The sequence below is a fragment of the Patagioenas fasciata genome, chromosome 8 (assembly GCF_037038585.1).
Source record: "Patagioenas fasciata isolate bPatFas1 chromosome 8, bPatFas1.hap1, whole genome shotgun sequence".
In the NCBI taxonomy this organism is placed as follows: domain Eukaryota; kingdom Metazoa; phylum Chordata; class Aves; order Columbiformes; family Columbidae; genus Patagioenas; species Patagioenas fasciata.
This window is the reverse complement of record NC_092527.1, coordinates 38,185,241-38,202,236: the sequence shown is the minus strand read 5'-3', so window position 1 is coordinate 38,202,236 and position 16,996 is coordinate 38,185,241. Positions and strand designations below refer to the sequence as shown.

Sequence of the window (16,996 nt, the reverse complement as noted above, 5' to 3'; positions counted from 1 at the left end):
CGCAAAATCAGTTTTAATGCTTTCTTAAGCCTCTTTTGCATTATAAATGCATATTCCTCCAATAAATGAGTCTGATAAAAAGCAGAGACTCCCCTTGTACCTCTGAGAGTCCCCAGTGTCCAAGTCTACAACGCTGCGATCGCGTAGGGCTCTGCACACAGTGTTTCCACTCGGTGTGTGCGACACCACTTAGAGCTGCAGCCCAAAAGCAGCAGCTGCCTGTTGATACAAACCCTCATGCTGGAAAAACAGGTGATAATGAATTCTTAAAGCATTTGCAAGCATTAAGCAACTACTCCACGAATTACCAGCAGCTGTTTCAAGAGCCCTGCCCTGCTTGCCACAGGTATTTATTTGAAGTATGATATACGCCCTGATATAAAACACATGTGTAGACACGTGTGCACTGCCCCATAGGCCCTTAAAACTTCTGAACTAGGCCATGCAAGCAATTTGCTTGGTCATTCCAAAGCTGTCCACAGTGAAGCTTCCCATCATATAAAGGGGAAAAGATTAAAAAACAAAAGAAAGAGAGTGAAGGAGCTAGAGAGAAATACCAGGGTCTAATTTTCTTGTCATTTTATAAGCAAATCCTGAGTCATATAGCTATTCAGACTTCCAATACTTCTAATATTCTTCTGATGTACATTTTGGTTATAAAATTAGATTGTATTCAGTGTCTGTCCCAGACTCACATCCAACAGGAAGAGCTCCCTCACATTTTCACAAAAAACACTTCTGGTATTTTCACTTACAACAAAGTTTTATCGCTTAAATTTTTAAGGAATGTGTGGCTGAAACATTTTCCCTCCTTACTCAGATAAATCGTGTAATTTCTTGCTAATACTTAGATTCCGTCTATGCAGAGCATTCATTGATGCTGTCTGAAATAATTCAGCTTTTTGTGCTCTGCTGTTGTATTTCCAGCTATAGCTGCCTCCTCCAGTATGGAAAGGCAGGCACAGGGGCAAGAAAGTTGCTGAGGTTACAGAGAAAGCAGTGACACCACTCGATAAAGGGAGAGCACTGATTCAAAGATCATATTTCTTCCGAATTAACTGCACACCAGACTGAGAATTCAGCCAGCAAAGTAGAAACCCACAAAACAAACCACTAAAATATCAAACAAACCAATCAAACAAAACCAAAACAGTCTTAAATTTCTTAAAGCAGTTACTGCTACGTTTGGAAAATAAAAAATCCAACAACTCTCAGGCTCCACAAATCCCAGCTAAGAAGAATTCACATCTAAAACAATTCCATGTCATTAGAAACGCTGAATAACACAGTGATCAAAGGCACTGTCAATACAATTACACTACACGGGAGGATAAGAGGGAGGCCTAGACAACTAACAGTGTAATTGGGTTAAACTGTAGGCTTGTTTTTAAATACTGCAATTCACCAAGTGAGTGCTGCAGGTTGCATTTAACTAGGTCACCAAAACTTAGGCAAAAACCTACTAACTTAAGGCTAGGGAAGTGCTATTTGTTTGTCTAACTTTAGGCTACGAGATGTGCACACTGTGGAGTGTGAGCAAATCCACACAGGGAAGGGCAGGAATCTGGACCAGCACATGGAACAGGTAAGAACTGTGCTCCTTGGGTTTTATGACCCCTCTGCCCTTACAAATTGCTTCAGAATTTTTCCACTTAGTCCACATTTAGAAGCAACAGAAATTTAGTAGAAATTTAAGAATAGAGTAGCTGCCATGCCCTCCCAAACAATGGGTAACCACCTTGAAAACTGTATCTCTATCCAGCCCCAGGGTCCTGACAACCATTCCACATAGTAATTTAAAGCAAATACCTTTCAGCAGGTGATTCTGAGTCCTGAAGTTCATTGAGGTCAGGGTTCTTGGGCTCAGCTGATGGAAGTGGTGATAGCTTTCTTTCGGCATTCTGAAGTGAGCTTTCACCTTCCGAATTCATCTTGTTGGGCTGATTTTTAGCAACAGTGATATCTGTACATGTAGAATCCTCACCCTGCTCCATCACAGAAATGGCTGGAGAGTGATTTTTGTCCAGGTCTGACTCTTGCTCTTCAGTGCTCCTGTTTAAAGCTAAGTCACCTTCCCCAGTGACTAACATCCTTGCAGTACCTGTTTCAGGCATGTCTCCAGGTTTTTCTTCACCTATTTTTGCTGTGCTTAGCACTGTGTCGCTGTTTTCTTTTACATCTCTCTCAGCCACATTGCTAGATTCTAGTTTAAAGACAGTTTGCAAGCAATCTTCCTGGCTTACTTCATTTTTTAAGTAATCTATTAACCCGTGCACATTCACTTCCTCTGCTTGCTGTGCCTCTTGTGAATTTTCCGATGTTTCCAAGCATTTCCTATTTAATGGATCATCCTGTATCATCTCCATGTCACTCTGAGACTTAATGTCATGCATAAAATTGCTGTGAATGTGTGTCTCCTGGCTTTCCCCAGGTGACACATTAAAGTTGTCTGGCAATTTTTCATGATTGTTAGATCCTCCCGGGACGGGTGTTGAAGTTGCCATGTCAGAGATGCTCTTGGCAATGTCTGGATCGCCGTGCTCACATTTCTCCTGTTCATTTGGCTTAGGATCCTGGCACTGTTCAGTAGGAAGACTTACATCCTCTTCAGATGAAGCTGGTTCTGCACCACACTCTGTAATTAAGTTATTTCCCTCTGCGGTAACAGCATCTTCTAAGCCACTCTCTTGCACATCGCCTGTGGAGATAACAGCTACCGTGGGTTGCTGCTTATTGTCAGAATATTCAGGGAAGTTCTCAGCAGCTGCCCCATCAAATGAAGCCGGTCCTTGCTTCTTTATCTCTAAGCTTATTAGCGATTCAGGATCACTGCCACCAGCACACACGTCTTCCTTTCTTTCCATCTCACTGCTCTCTGGATGCTCCGTGGTTTTGTGCGGCTTTCGTAGGTTTTCCAGGGCGCATTCAGCAGGTGCGGTGCCATCCAAGCTAGGGACCACGTCTAAACAGCCACCGGCTTGCGTGTTTTTCTCAGCATCCCCGAGACTTGCTGGTGGCAGCTCTGTCACCGTGTTTTCTTGTTGCAGAGATTTACCTTCGGCAGCTCTGCAGGAGTTCTCAGTAGCTAAAGACAACTCTTGCCCCTCTGCTTCTGGGGCGCCCCCAGGAGCTCCTTCACCCTCCTTGTTTGATTCTGAAAAGTTCTCAGCACCGCACAGTTCTGCTGTGTCCCCGGCCGCTGGACTCTGCGTGAAGCCTGCATGGTTTTCGGACAAAAGTTGAGGTAATTCAGCACTCAGTGTGCTGTGGACAGTTGTTTTAAATATCTGGCTGATCTGGTCCCTAAAGCCTGGGAGGCTGGAGCCAATGTCCAGAGAGCTGCAAGTCAGAGCCTCATGCTCCCTTCCAGAGTTCTCCGCAGACTGCTCAGAAATACTGATCTCTGCCCCGCTTATGTTGTTATTCTCTTCTGAAAGCTCTTCCATTTTTTCTGAAATCCCAGGTTTCCCTAAGATCTTACTGCACTTGTCATCTCTGCAGATATTGGTTGCAATTTCCTCATTACAGCCTCCTTGTTTACCTGCAGATGAAAGGCTCAGCAGCTTCCCTTCTAGAGCACGGAGAGCGAAGAGAGACTCTGCTGAACTGTCACTTTGCTGTGCTTTGAAGTTTACCTCACTTTTTGTTTCTTTGGATTTAATTGCAGAGATCTCTTTCTTCAGCTTCTCACAATTGAACTGTGATAAGTTTCCTGTACTCTGCCCCAAATTTAAAGTCTCTGACAGGGCTACACTTCTGTCTCCATCACCCTGAAAACTTTGGTCTGGAGTATCTTTTTCATTCACACCCATACTCCCCACAGGGCTGTTTTCTGAATTTGCTGTTTTACCTGCGTTTACCCTGGGTGAAGGACCCAAGTGCTCAGACAGCTGAGAATCTGCAGCAATCTGCAAATTAGAGTTATCTTCTAAGGCGTTTTGGCATGCTACAAATTCCAGCTCATTATTTAGCAATTCCCCTCCGGTGCCACTGTTCGTATTGGTTCCAGTTTGCTGATTGGGATGGCCGAGTGCAGAGGTCTGTGCTGTAAAATTTGCTTGACAGTAGCCAGGCTCCTCTGGTGTCTTTCGAACACAGCTGGATTTATACAACTTATCAGGGGGAATTACTTCCCCGTGTGCCTGTAATGGTGAAGGAGATCCTTGTGTCCCTGGACCTTTATCACTTTTCACGTTGCTTGTTTCTGTGACAGAAGCACCATCCTCACAACTTAGCTCTGTGTTTCCATCTTTCTGCGTGATCCCCCCATCAGCAGTCAGACCTTCAATCTTTTCTGATTTTTTTGCCATTAATGGCATATTCCCTTGAGTTTCTGGATGAGATATTTGAGGCTCATTTTTCTCAGAATTATCAGAAGTACGTGCTATTTCTGTATCGCTTAGCAAAGCCTGTGATATGTTAGTGGCACTTGCTGAATTCTGCATCCCAGGAAGGGCGTTTATAGCAGCAGCACAGCTCTCACCAGTGTTATCCTTTATGCAGCATACGCTGCCTGGCTGCTCATTCTTGTCAGATTCTTTAGAAAACGTATCGGCGTGACACGCTGCTTCATGCTGACTAGCTGAGATCAAAGAATTATCACCCTGCTCGGGCTTGTTGGAGTTTTGCTTACTGCGGCAGTTTTCTTCTGCCTTGAGATCAGTTTCGTTTTGCTGGTCGTAATCTTGCAAATTAAGCATGGTCCCACCAGAATTATTTTGCCCGTGTTCAGTGCTGCACACACCCCCTGACACCAGGGCGCTGCTTTTATCCTTCTTCTTCGCTTTTGCCGTGTCAGAGTCGCATTGGATCGGTGCTGCACCTGGCACAGAAAAGTCTTTATTAAGGTTGTTTGAAATGTTTAGAGGTATTTCTGGTATGTCGCTGTGATCATTTAGGTCCAATGGCCGTTCAGGTTTTAGAGCCCTTTCTTTGTGTTCCTGATCATCTGCTCTTGTGACAGTCGTCAGGCTGCTCTGCTGCTCCTGTTGTTCGTCTCCTGTATTTGAAATGCAGTCACTGTCGCCAGCAACAGGCAGTGACTTCTCCATTTGCTCCGCTTGGGGAAGAGCAGCTGGAACATCTGCATTTTCCTGCAGCTCTCTGATGCTGCACCCCAGGCCCCCCGAGGAGCCACACGGGTCACTTTCAGAGGGGTAGCTGTTTCCACTGACGTGGCCCTCACCCCCGTCCTCCTCATGAACTTGCTGAGGAGTGAGACCTGAAGTACCAACCGCAGGTTGGGAGGTTTCTGAACAAGCCATTGACACATTTCTGTGACCTTCTGTAGCCACTTGCTCCAGCGTAGCTTCCATCGCCACATCTGATTCACTTTTTAGTGCCAAACCTGTGTCCTCCATTAAACTTTTCGATGTAGTTGGATGCTTCTCCTGTTGAACACCCTCTTTTTCTTTACCATCCACAGCACTGCCTGGTCCTTGCTCCAGATCCCTGCAAGACACATCAGCAACGTCTTTGCTTTCTGAAACCCATGAGGCCACCTCAGTTTGTAAAGCCACAAGATCCACAGTCCCTGCCAACTCATTCAAGCCCTGGAGCTCGAGTTTTGATGTGGACATTTTTGCACTTTCTTCTAACTTGCTATAGGTCTCTGTATTTTCTGGACTCTCCAATTTGCATTCAGATTCTAACACAGTTTCTCTAGCAAAAGCCTTTTCCCAGGGTTCATCCTGCTTACTCTGCTTAATATTATTGTTCTGAGGGTGGAGGAGCAGTGAACTGTGTGCACTGGCTAAACAAACCTTTTCAGCCCCGCTACAGCCTGGCTGGCCTGAAGTTTTGTCTTCTGCCTCAGTATTAACGCAATCAAAACTCAGCGGACATTCTTCCCTTGGAAACTGTGGTGAACCCACGAGCTTATTCTCCAGGTCCCCTCGGGCAGCTGTTTTCTCTTTGCTCATGTGTTGTTCAGGTTTACAACCAAGAGACTGTGCATTGTCTTTGGGTGATTTAAAGTTACTGTGTAAATTCAGAGGCTTTTCTCCGGCTTCTTCCTGTGGGTCACCTGTTGAAGTCTTTTCACAAAGACTGAATTCTTCAGGACTGTGTTCCAAGTAGGTGCTTTCTGTGTCCTGGTCATGGCTACTAACAGAGTTCAATAGTTGTCTTTCTGCCCCACTTGACCCCTCAGGTAATTCACTGGTTTCTGTCACTTGTGCCTCTTCTGTTCGGATTTTGTTTTTCTCTCCTATTAGATTTGCCTCAGTTTCTTTCTGATTTGGCTCTGTGGATCTGCTCAGAGAAGTATTTAATGCATATTCTTCCAGTAATAATCCTTTATCTACCAGGGAATTTTCCTTGGTGGGACTGATAATGCTTTCTGTTTCAGAAAGTGTGGTGCTTTCTCTAGACACATCATCAGCTTTTATAATTTCATTGCTACCGGCTTCATCTTTTGGGCTTTCAGTCGTGACAGCCGATTTTTGTTCTTCCTCTCGCTTAAATGATAAAGGCACACTGAAAGGCTCAGCACTAACAAGCTCAGCCTCCTTTTGAAGCTCCCTTTGAAAAATGGGTTTGTTTTTTTCAGAGGCTGTTTTCACTGCTTCACTCCTCACTGCACCTTGAGAGTCATTTCCAGGCACACATTCCCTCGAAGGCTCTTCAGGTTTCGGTACCAAGAAGAGATTTGGAGGGTTAGAAGGCAATTCTGACATTAAAGTACAGGCTTCTGACTGCTCCCCTTTGCTTCCAGATAGAGCTGGGTTTGCCTCATCCCCTTTAGCCATTGTTACAACCCCCATCTGTAGATTACAGACTTCACTGATTTCAGCGAAGCCCTGAACATTCACAATTGCTCCAAATTTTTCACTGTCTGAGCCTCCTGTTGCTGGATAATTTAGGATTAAGGTTTCCTTTTTCATTAGCAGACCCTCTCCACCATCTGTGTTCTGTCTACCTTGCTGCATTACAGTTTGAGGTTGACCTACTTCCAAAACTCCTCTCTCCTGAGCAGTAAAATAATCTCCTGCTTCTTTACCCAGGGGCAACGTGCTGCCCTGGGCTTCCCTCACGTCACCCAGCTGGTCACCCTGCCAGAGCGATCCTAATTCACTCAAATTCATTTGCGCAGCTCCTTGTATTTCTGTAATTGCCGCAGGAGGGCTGGGCTCCAGGCGTAGGTTTCTGGGATCATTCTCACTGTTTTCCTTACAAGTGGCAGCAATATAATCACATTTCGGGCCTCTGTCCACAGGTACGGCATGTGCTGTTCCTCCTTCCTTGCTGTCCGCTGGACCTGGGGATGGCACTGCTTCATTGCAATTTGAGGTTGGTAACTTGTCATTGCTGCTGGCGAGATCTACTGTGACGTGTTCTTTGGCACAGTGTGCTGAAGGCACGGGGGCAGGCAGACTTCCCCCTCTTGCTTCAGCTGCCTGCTTTAAGTAATTAGAGCTCGTTTGTCCTCCGTGTTCTTGAAAGATCCTGTTCTGTCCTGTCACCTCTGAAGACACCATGCTTGAAATTGGATTGGATAAATCTTCAGCACTGTAGCTACCGGTGCCTTCGTTACTGATGCTGCCAACAATGGAAATGTTTATTTGTTTCACATCAATAAAGAAGCAAAGAATATGAAGCAAAGAATAAGAACAATTCATGCCATTGATGTTTCAAAGCCATGCAGCACATGCACTGAGAAGCTGATACTGTGCTTTCAGGAGCTAAACCATCAGACACATACTACAGTGGTTTAAATGCTCATTATTCTGGAAAACATGTTCCCAGTCTTACCTGACAGCCACCATGCTCATGACCAAAATCTGTCTTAGTTAAACATGGGGAGAGGGGCCATACATCAAACAAACTAAAGGAGCAACGTGGGGAAAAGTGACAAAAATACTGGAAAAAAACACCAGTACCTCAAATAAAGGTTTTTAATTTCTGCTTCTATGAGACTACTTTGTCCAAAGCTAAAGGCTGTGTGATCTACAGTAACTGCTGTTATCTGGCGATACTTCTGTTGTGTAGCAGAAGATTAAGAAGGGCCCATCTGTTGAATGTTTTCTCCAGCTAATCAGCACAGTTGGTTCTCTCTGAAAGGTGAAAGGTCTCACCCTGCCAAATGACGTTGCCATACAATAACACACGCCCTATGAGATCATTTTATTGCTTTACTATTTGATTTCAGTGCATATAAGCTATAAGCATTTGTATGATCTCTCTCCCCACCCATTAAAGATTAGATTGAAGTAGAGATGATGTGTGTGCACTAACTGCAGAGAAGAAGTTATTTTTAATACTTTTCACATGCACCATGTGGCCCTCAGTTTTCACATCCAGGTTTGTAGGTGATAAAATAGTTTAACCTTGCTCTCTCCCTCACCTCCCTGGGCATATTTTCACTGCCTTAGAGAACATGCAGTGAAATATCAATTCAAAACTGAATGTAGAATTGTACCTAGGAGCAAGGGACATGGTTTCCTTGACAAGGAATTCCAAAGCAAGATCCAAGAAGTATCTTTCCCCTTCTCTGCCCAAGTTTTACACACAAAACACTTGATGGAGGAGTGAGTCAGTGCCCAGATGTCAGGTCCCTGCAGCTCAGGTCTGTCTTAGATCCTAAAAACATCCTTCAGAGTCATTACAATGGAAAACCATAGAATCATAGGGTAGTTTGGGTTGAAGGGACCTTCCCAGCTCCCCCAGTGCCACCCCTGCCATGAGCAGGGACATCTTCACCAGCTCAGGTTGCTCAGAGCCCCGTCCAGCCTGGCCTGGGATGTCTCCAGGGATGGTTCATCCACCACCTCTCTGGCCAACCTAGTCCTTAAAGAGCTATTGAAATTTGCCTATATTTGGGGTAAGCCTTAAATTCAAGGTAAAATATCCATACCATACAATTAATTTATAGTTTAAACAAATTTCAGCTATCCTTGGCATCAGTTTGTACATTCAATCTATAACACCAATACATTTTATTTAAACTTGAAAAAGTTCTTTTGCCCCCATTTTTTTTTTTCAATTTGATTTTCCTAGCACATGATAGACACCTATCCATACAAAACTTACTGACACAGGGAACAACAAGAGTGGCGATGCAATATCTGGTGTTTGCTGGATCACTGACAACATGAGGTATGATGGGACATGAACAACGAGGAGCTGCCAGGAGGCTTCCCCTAAGGAGGGAATAGACTTTATCATCTGACATTAATTTTGCACTCAGGGACTCTTAATTAGAAAAGGAGGGGCAGAAACCACAACACTGAGTTGGGGAGGGAAAAGCGGGAGTCAATTGCCATTCCAGCTTTTTGTTTGTGTTGCAGGTTTATCTTATTACAGATTAAATTGCTCTTTAGCAGTTGTGTGTCCAGGGTTCTTCAACCTGGAAGCAATGCTGCTGTCAGACACATGGTACTCAGGGCAAGAATAAAGGTGGGTGCAGGTTGGGGGAGGTGAAGTCCTCTCACCTTTGTGAAACCAAGTGTTAGACAAAGTGGAAAACACCACCTACAATTACAGTTTCTCCTTATCACTTATCTTTAACCTACAATTCTTTACTCCTTAATCCCATTTGTCATCTGAGTTAGAAAAAGCACGGTAATAAATGTGGGATTGAAACATTGTTAATGTTCATCATAGAGACCATACATCATTATATTTTTACATTTTGCACATTTTGGCTGACTGAAACTTCTCTACGATCTTTACAGATGTTACTTCTTTGTTACATTAGATTTCTATTTGCAACTATTAAATATGAAACAGTTCCAAATATGTCTGCAGTGGTTAAGTTTTTGGAATACAATTGCTAAACCCATGAACTCTCTACTGCTGAGTAAAGAGTCATAGTAGTAAATCTGTGACTTAGCAGGTTCAAGGGCAGATAAACAAAGCTATTCAGCATCATGAACTAACTAATACAATTTTTCTGGTGTCTGATAATGCCAAAAACTTGTTCATTTTCCTCAGGAGTGGATGAAGGAATTGGGACAACTTTGTAATTAATGTGTGCTGAACAGAATTAAAATGACAGTGCTGGCACATATTGTGACAGCAACTCAAACTATGACTTTTGGGATGAAGTAGTACACATTCATTGTCTGTGCTACTTCAGCTAGCTTCAATATTTTACTCAGGACATAACAGAGAATTGAAAGATTCTAGTTTCCAATCATAATAAGACACATCCACACTGGCCTGTTCGGATATCTCCATTTATGTTTCTCTTTCTGATGTAGGTAACAAAGGAAACTACACAGGGAACATATCCTACATCTTCCTTTTCATTTCTTGTAATCTTTTCTGTCTGCAAGACACTGCTGGGGTGAGGCAAACATCTGTTGGGAATGACTTAAGCACAGTTGATCTGCTTTAGGGCAGAAGGATGGACTAGATGACCTCTTCAGGTCATACCCAGTCCCATTATCTTCCACTCTTTTTAAAGGGAATAACACTATAGGGAAATGACACCACATGCTGAAGATAATTCCCCTGAGTAGAACTCAATCTACATGAAAATGTATTAGTAATCAATAATTACCTGCAGAGAGCGTGTATTTTCAGACAACCCATTCAATACTATCAACATGAAGCTATGACCCTAAAAGCTGGGTTTTTTTAAATACAGGAAAATACAATGTGTTCTCTTTTATGGTTACTTGATCTCTTTTGTTTGTAACCTGAACTAGATAGCCATATTTAAGGGAAAAATTCATTCATATTTAAAATAAAGCATGCAAATAACAAAGCATGAAAGAACATCAGAGTTTCTCATAGTTCATGCACAGCTTAGGACATGAGTCATTTTGCTAGAAAAAATTGCTGCACATATTTTATGATATGTTAAAAGAAAGAGAAAATGCAGTCGTTCAAAGACCTAGATGCATATGTAATGTGCATATGTGTCCCGCTGCACTCAAGGGTTATCAGAGGGAACTTTTTCCTTATCTTAAGAAGTTAAGCACACAATTAAGGATTTGCAAGTTCAAGGTCTTAACATACTGACCATATGAATGTTACCCTTCCAGTCACAATATCAACTAACAATGAGTTAAATCTTTATATGTCCAAAGTGTTTGTTTTGCATAAATAATTACTGAGAAATTGCTTGTTTTGAAGCACATTGCTAATTTACCAATTAATTTTTAATATCTGTAGTTACCCTCTTCCACCTTCAAAATATATTGTGGCAAGTTCAAATTATCCTGGAACAAACTGAAGAGCACTGCCCAGTTACTGAGATGTTTATTAGGACAGCATCGCCTGGTTTGTGTTTAGGGTGTGAATCTATAAAGGATGTTAAGAAATCAATGATTTACGGTGCATTTCCCACGAATAATTCCAGATTAAGAGCCATACCTGCAATTGGAACTTCCATTACTCTGTTTTACCACCCATAGCAAAGGCAAGGGGACAGAAGATAAAACCAGCGGCAGCTAGACGAAAACTCTTTGACTGGTGTTTACTATCTGCAGGGAAACTGGAGGGGTTGGGGGTAGAAATACCCAAAGATGTTAAGCCTGCTTGATAAACGACATGAAATGATGTTGCAACAACAGAAAATCGTAGATAACTTGAAACTCCCTTTCCTTATTCTTTTGCTTTCCTTCTAAAACATGCAGTATTTGTTGAAAGGGCAGGCAGCCTTTGCAAACCAGTCGTGCTTGCGAGGGAAAAACACCAAGTGCTGATGGAACCCAGAGGTCACGTATGGCTGCCATCCATACTGATGTAACCCCCAGCCTGAGTGATTGTGTTCCCAGGAGGATAAGAGCCTGAAATCTGAGGATGAATTTAGAAAGCACTGAAGGGGACAAATGCACAGGCAGCTCTGCAACTGTGGTACACTTAGAGCTGCTTCTCGAATGTTTCTGTTCTGTTTCCCCTGACACACGAGAGATCGGCGTTTACATTTTGAGTTTACACATTTGGATACATACTGGAGGACTTAGGAATAGATTGAAGTGCCGGATTCTTTAAGAGGTTCTGAAAGTTAATTAGGAACGTGGAAATAATTTCCACATCCCCTTTAAAAAAAAAGAAGCCGGAGTTTTAGAGGCAGAGCAAGTCACTATTTGAACTTTTCAGTGTAAACAAACACATGAGAAATCCATCATCGCTAAAGGGCTGCTAACAGCAGCCAGCTTCCCCCGCCCTCTCTGAATATCTAAGCTTTCAGGAAAAAGTGAAGCAGGAATAACGATCTGTATGACCCTCCTGGGAACTTTCCTCCCCTTCTCCCCCCACCCTCAACCACTTTTCAACTCCTTGTTCCATACACAGAATGAAATGCCGGGCCTGCAGTATTTTAAGGATGACCGAACTAAATCATTCTAACATTTAAAAAGGAAGCTGTACTACTGCTGCAGTGAGCAAACATGGCCAGATCTTCAATTCCGGTTCCACAGCCGGCTCCTGGTCCCTGTTGGAGACATCTGGGGGGTCAGCAGGCAGCACGGCACCGAGCGGAGGGTCCCACGGGACGTGCGGCAGCTCCAGCAGTGGCTCTGAGGGTCCCGCAGGATCTGTGCTCAGCACTTGAGGTGGGAGAGCAGCCAAGTTCATCCATGAAAAGTGCTTATTCCCCTGAATGACTACTGGGTGTGTACCTTTTAATAGAATCTTAGAATAGTTTGGTTCGGAAGGGACCTTTCAAACTCGTTCAGTTCAATCCCTGCTGTGAGCAGGGACATCTTCACCAGCTCAGGTTGCTCAGAGCCCCGTCCAGCCTGGCCTGGGATGTCTCCAGGGATGGTTCATCCACCACCTCTCTGGCCAACCTGGGCCAGGCTCTAACCACCCTCAGGGGCAACAATTTCTTCCTTGTATCTACTCTGAAACTACCTTCTTTTTGTTTAAAACCATCTCTCCTTGTCCTGTTGCAACAGGCCCTGCTAAAACGTCTGTCCCCATCTTTCTTATCGGTCCCTTTCAAGTACAGAAAGGTTGCAATAAGGTCTCCCCAGAGCTTCTCTTCTCCAGCTGAACACCCCAACTCTCTCATCCTGTGCTCCCAGAGCTGTTACAGACTCGGATCATCTTGGTGGCTCCTCTGGCCCCTCTCCAGCAGGTCCGTGTCTGTCCTGTGCTGTGGGCTCTGGAGCTGGACCCAGGACTCCAGTGGGGTGTCACCAGAGCCGAGGGGCAGAATCACCCCCTCCACCTGCTGGCCGCACTCCTTTTGATGCTGTCTCTGCTTTTTCCTAAACCTGCCAGAAAAAACATGCTTTTCTGGGGTAGAGTTGTCCAGCTAAGGATTCCTCAGGTATTTTCCTCTGTGTGTGCACAGGAAGGCACGGTTACATCTCACTGAGACACTGAGGCAAAGCCTGAGGCTTACTAATTATTCTAGTTCTCCAGTATTTTTATTTCACATGGAAAGTTTGCAGATTAATTGCTGACAGTGTTACTTTTCAGCATACAGGACTAGTGAGAAATAGGTAACAAATCTTGGACTGAAACAGAGTATTTTAAAATAAGTAATAGACATTGTGACTTCTAAACCATAAGCATTTAGAAGTGATGGAAACAATTTCTGAGATTTTGTGGAGGATGAAAGAAATACACCTAGAAAACTGGAAAGAAGCCAATAGTAGTTTTCCACTCCATCCCAAGATGGTAGCTCATACACTCTAAGATTGTAAGAGTTCACTTCAGGGCGGAAAAGATGTGTTCAAAGCAGCATACGGGAGCAAGTTAAAAATAAACAGCCTGGAATCTGAAACTTCAAAGATTTTCCGTTTATTGTCTTTGTTTCTATTTTGGCAGGATATAACTTAGAAGCCACGCAAAACAGGCATGTGGCAGCAGCTTCGGGAGTAAGGCGAAATTAAAAGTAATTGCCTGAGCTCCTGCCCATCTAATTTGTTTCCTGAAACAAGAATCTCGTGAATCCCTTCAAGCTGACTCATCTGTGTAACATTCAGTTCGCAAGAGTCATAATTTTGCATGCCGAAGTGCAAAGCTGTTTTAGCCAGCTAGAACATAAGCCTAAGCGTTCTTGGTACTTCGATTTTGAAAAGTGATGTCTAAAGTACTGCAGCTATGCCATTTTTGAGTAACGCATTGAAAAGCCATGCAAATTGGTCACAGAATATAGAAATACCTATACTAATATATTTTTTAAAAAAGGCAAGACTGCATTTGCTGCAGCCAAACCACAAATATTCAAAGCTCAAGATAAAAAACCTCACCCCACAGTCTCTGTTACTTACTCTGACCCATTCTAACACCAGTTTGGAAGGCTTAATATTCTGGGTGAGCGACAGCATAGCCTTGTGTTAATCACCTGTACTCAGCCCATTGTTTCAAGCCACAGCAGTGTGTAACTACTTGCTTCTTAACACAGTCTGCCAAAAGGCACATGTAGGAACTGCTGACACTAATGTAAACCATGGCGCACCACACCTCTGCTCCAGCGTTTATTTTTCCATTCATGCTTCGTGCTCCTCATCCTGCTCAGAGCTGGAGCCTCCACTGAAATCCAGACCCACAGAGAGAAAATTATCTGGCCCACATGACTTCTGGCTTCAGATCAGACTCTATTAACCAGCTATTTCTACCACTAGAGTAGGAAGAAGAGAGACACTTGCTACTTTGAGATTAAAAACTAAATACTTTGAAAAACCGCTGTTGTGGGTCCTACAGTATCAGTACTAATTACAGCAGGCTTTGAAAAAGAATAGCAAGGGTACAATAATTAAAAAGTTAAATTCTGCTCTGTCCCAGGATGCCAAAGTCAGCATATGTTTTGCAATATGTTTAATAGATTTCTGCATTCTCAAGGGAGAGTCTCTCAGTAAGGCCACCAACTTTGTCAGCCCAAGGGTTTACGGTGTTGCAGTTCTAAGTACACAGTCTAATATTCGTGATTTTGCAGTTTCACAAAACTCTAATTTGCAGGAATGTTACTCATGATAGGCCTACATTTAAAATGCAGCAGTTACCAGCACTCATCATTTCCCTCCCAATTCTCTTTTCCCCTTTCCGTAATATAACCTGCATGCTGATAAGAACAGCAGAAAATAACAATTCTGCTGTCACAAATCACAATCAATCACATTTTAAGTAGCTTACACATACATACACACACATGCCACATAGTCATTATGCACAATACTGTTGAGCGAAACTATAAGTTCAAGGATACATATAGTATTTCTTAACCATAATCAGAAATGGACAAAATATGCATCCAAAAACTTTCTTCTGGTCCAAGTTTACCTCACTACTTCAAACTCATTTTTTTCTAACTAATGTGAATGACATCTATGACTTTCCTCATTCGACATGAAAATGGAGAGACACTCTCAAAGACACGAGGAACTCATCTGAGGAAGACGGTTCATGTATAGACCTAGTTCTATTAATATACATAGTAAATTGATGCCACATTGGAAGAGAAATAGTGATAGATCTCTACGAAAGAAGTGCAACCGTTCATCACTTTAAACTTCAAGTCGAAACGCCTTTATCATTGTAAACTAACTTTGCAGTCTTAACCTTGCTCAGACTTTATTATTTTCAGTAAATAACTAGGATGTGCCAGTGGTAACCTATTGAACTGGAAGAGCTCCATGACACAGACAGACTATTCCTTCCAAAAAGGAAGGACTTAAAACTGCCACAAACTGTTGCATGAAATCAATAATTTCATGCTAAATCATCATAATTTATTATTAATAAAAAAAAAAAAAGAAGGAGAAGAGCTCATTGCCCGGGATGGCATTAACTTAACAGCATTTGAAATTTTTTCCTTTACTGCTGTTGATTCTTGTTTTTCACTTCTCAAGTTTACATCTTTCAAAGACAGTGCCAATCAGAAATGGTAGCCAGGGTTGATGGAAACAGAAAAAGGCTCAAATCACACATCCACACTTGAAAAGGATGCAGCGAATCTTTCTGCAGTGAATTCCCCAATCATAAAGAAAACATGTGAAAACACTTTTAAAGGTGCCCACAGCCTAAAAATCCTATGCATTTATCAGCAGGTTATTGGTATTCCTTTTAAATTGTATTTGTCATTCTATCCCAGGTAACATTGACGATCTGGAAAGTATTCAGTGCTACATTAAAATCATGCTGGTATTAGATAATTTCTTCATTACAGCAGATTAAAACTTGAGTAGCATGGGAAAATCCAAGTAAAAAGTGCTAATACTTCAGACGAAATATTCCCTTAGGGATATTTAATAAAATCCAGATTACATTATCTTCTGCAATCCTTAATAGCACTGGAGAATACTTTAACTCCAAAAGCAGTCCTATTTATGTAATCAGGTGGATTTAAAGATATTTAGAAGAGTGCAATGCTAATAAATATTAGCTGGGTCTGTAATTTTTAGTAGGATTGTTATACAGAGCCGAGAACGGCATTTTGCAATTGTGTACATCTCCACAATCACATATAGCTACAAAAAACTTTGAAGTTTCTCTGTCTCAGATGAGAGTTTATTAGTATGAGCAAAAAGCATGGGAAGCTTAGGTCAGGGGTTACTACAACAGCTGGAGTCTCATTTAGAGCTCTGCAGTAAGGTGAGAGAGTTTGGTAACCAGTGAGCAGCCTTGTTTGGTCAGGTTATTGTGAAGAATGCATCATCACCATCCATCAGGATGGTAGATTCTGAAAATCAGTCATGGAAGAACAGAAAGGCAATGAACACCCCCCAGTTATCAGCAGGGCTTCGATTCTGTTCCCAGAAACCCCATTTCTTACCTTGCAGGTGCTGGAAGGGACAGGGATGCACTCTCAGGCAGTTGCAGAGCAGCAGGAAGAAGACTCGAGATGTCCTGACCTCCAGATCGTTCTGTGCTGTTTTCCTGAGGGCTCCTTTGTAAACTGTGCCCACGACCAGGAGTCTGGCCTAATTCCGAGTCTTGTGGAGTGCTCTAGAATGAAAAGAAGAACAATATTTGAATAGCTACTGCTGCTTTGGAGTACAGGAAATTTTGGAGAATACATAAGCATAAGGAGGTTTTTTTCTGCCCACTGATGGACAATTTCTGTGGTAGATTTCACTACTTTGATGGAATT

At 42.8% G+C, this 16,996-nt stretch overlaps 1 protein-coding gene across 6 annotated transcripts in view; it reads right to left on the bottom strand.

Moving 5' to 3' along the window:
• The window catches only part of TACC2 (transforming acidic coiled-coil containing protein 2), a 115,496-nt gene extending 98,691 nt beyond the window's left edge, over positions 1-16,805 (bottom strand). The window contains exons 1-2 of one of the 6 annotated variants that reach the window (XM_071812214.1): positions 16,679-16,805; positions 1,810-7,539 (exon numbers count right to left, since the gene is read on the bottom strand). In XM_071812214.1, the coding sequence (XP_071668315.1) occupies positions 1,810-7,478 (5,669 nt within the window). In that variant the 5' untranslated portion in view covers positions 7,479-7,539; positions 16,679-16,805. Of the gene's footprint in view, positions 1-1,809; positions 7,540-16,678 lie in introns of those variants that run through there. The other 5 variants (XM_071812215.1, XM_071812216.1, XM_071812217.1 and 2 more) reach the window with 5 other exon arrangements.
• Between the last annotated feature and the right edge of the window lie 191 nt (positions 16,806-16,996).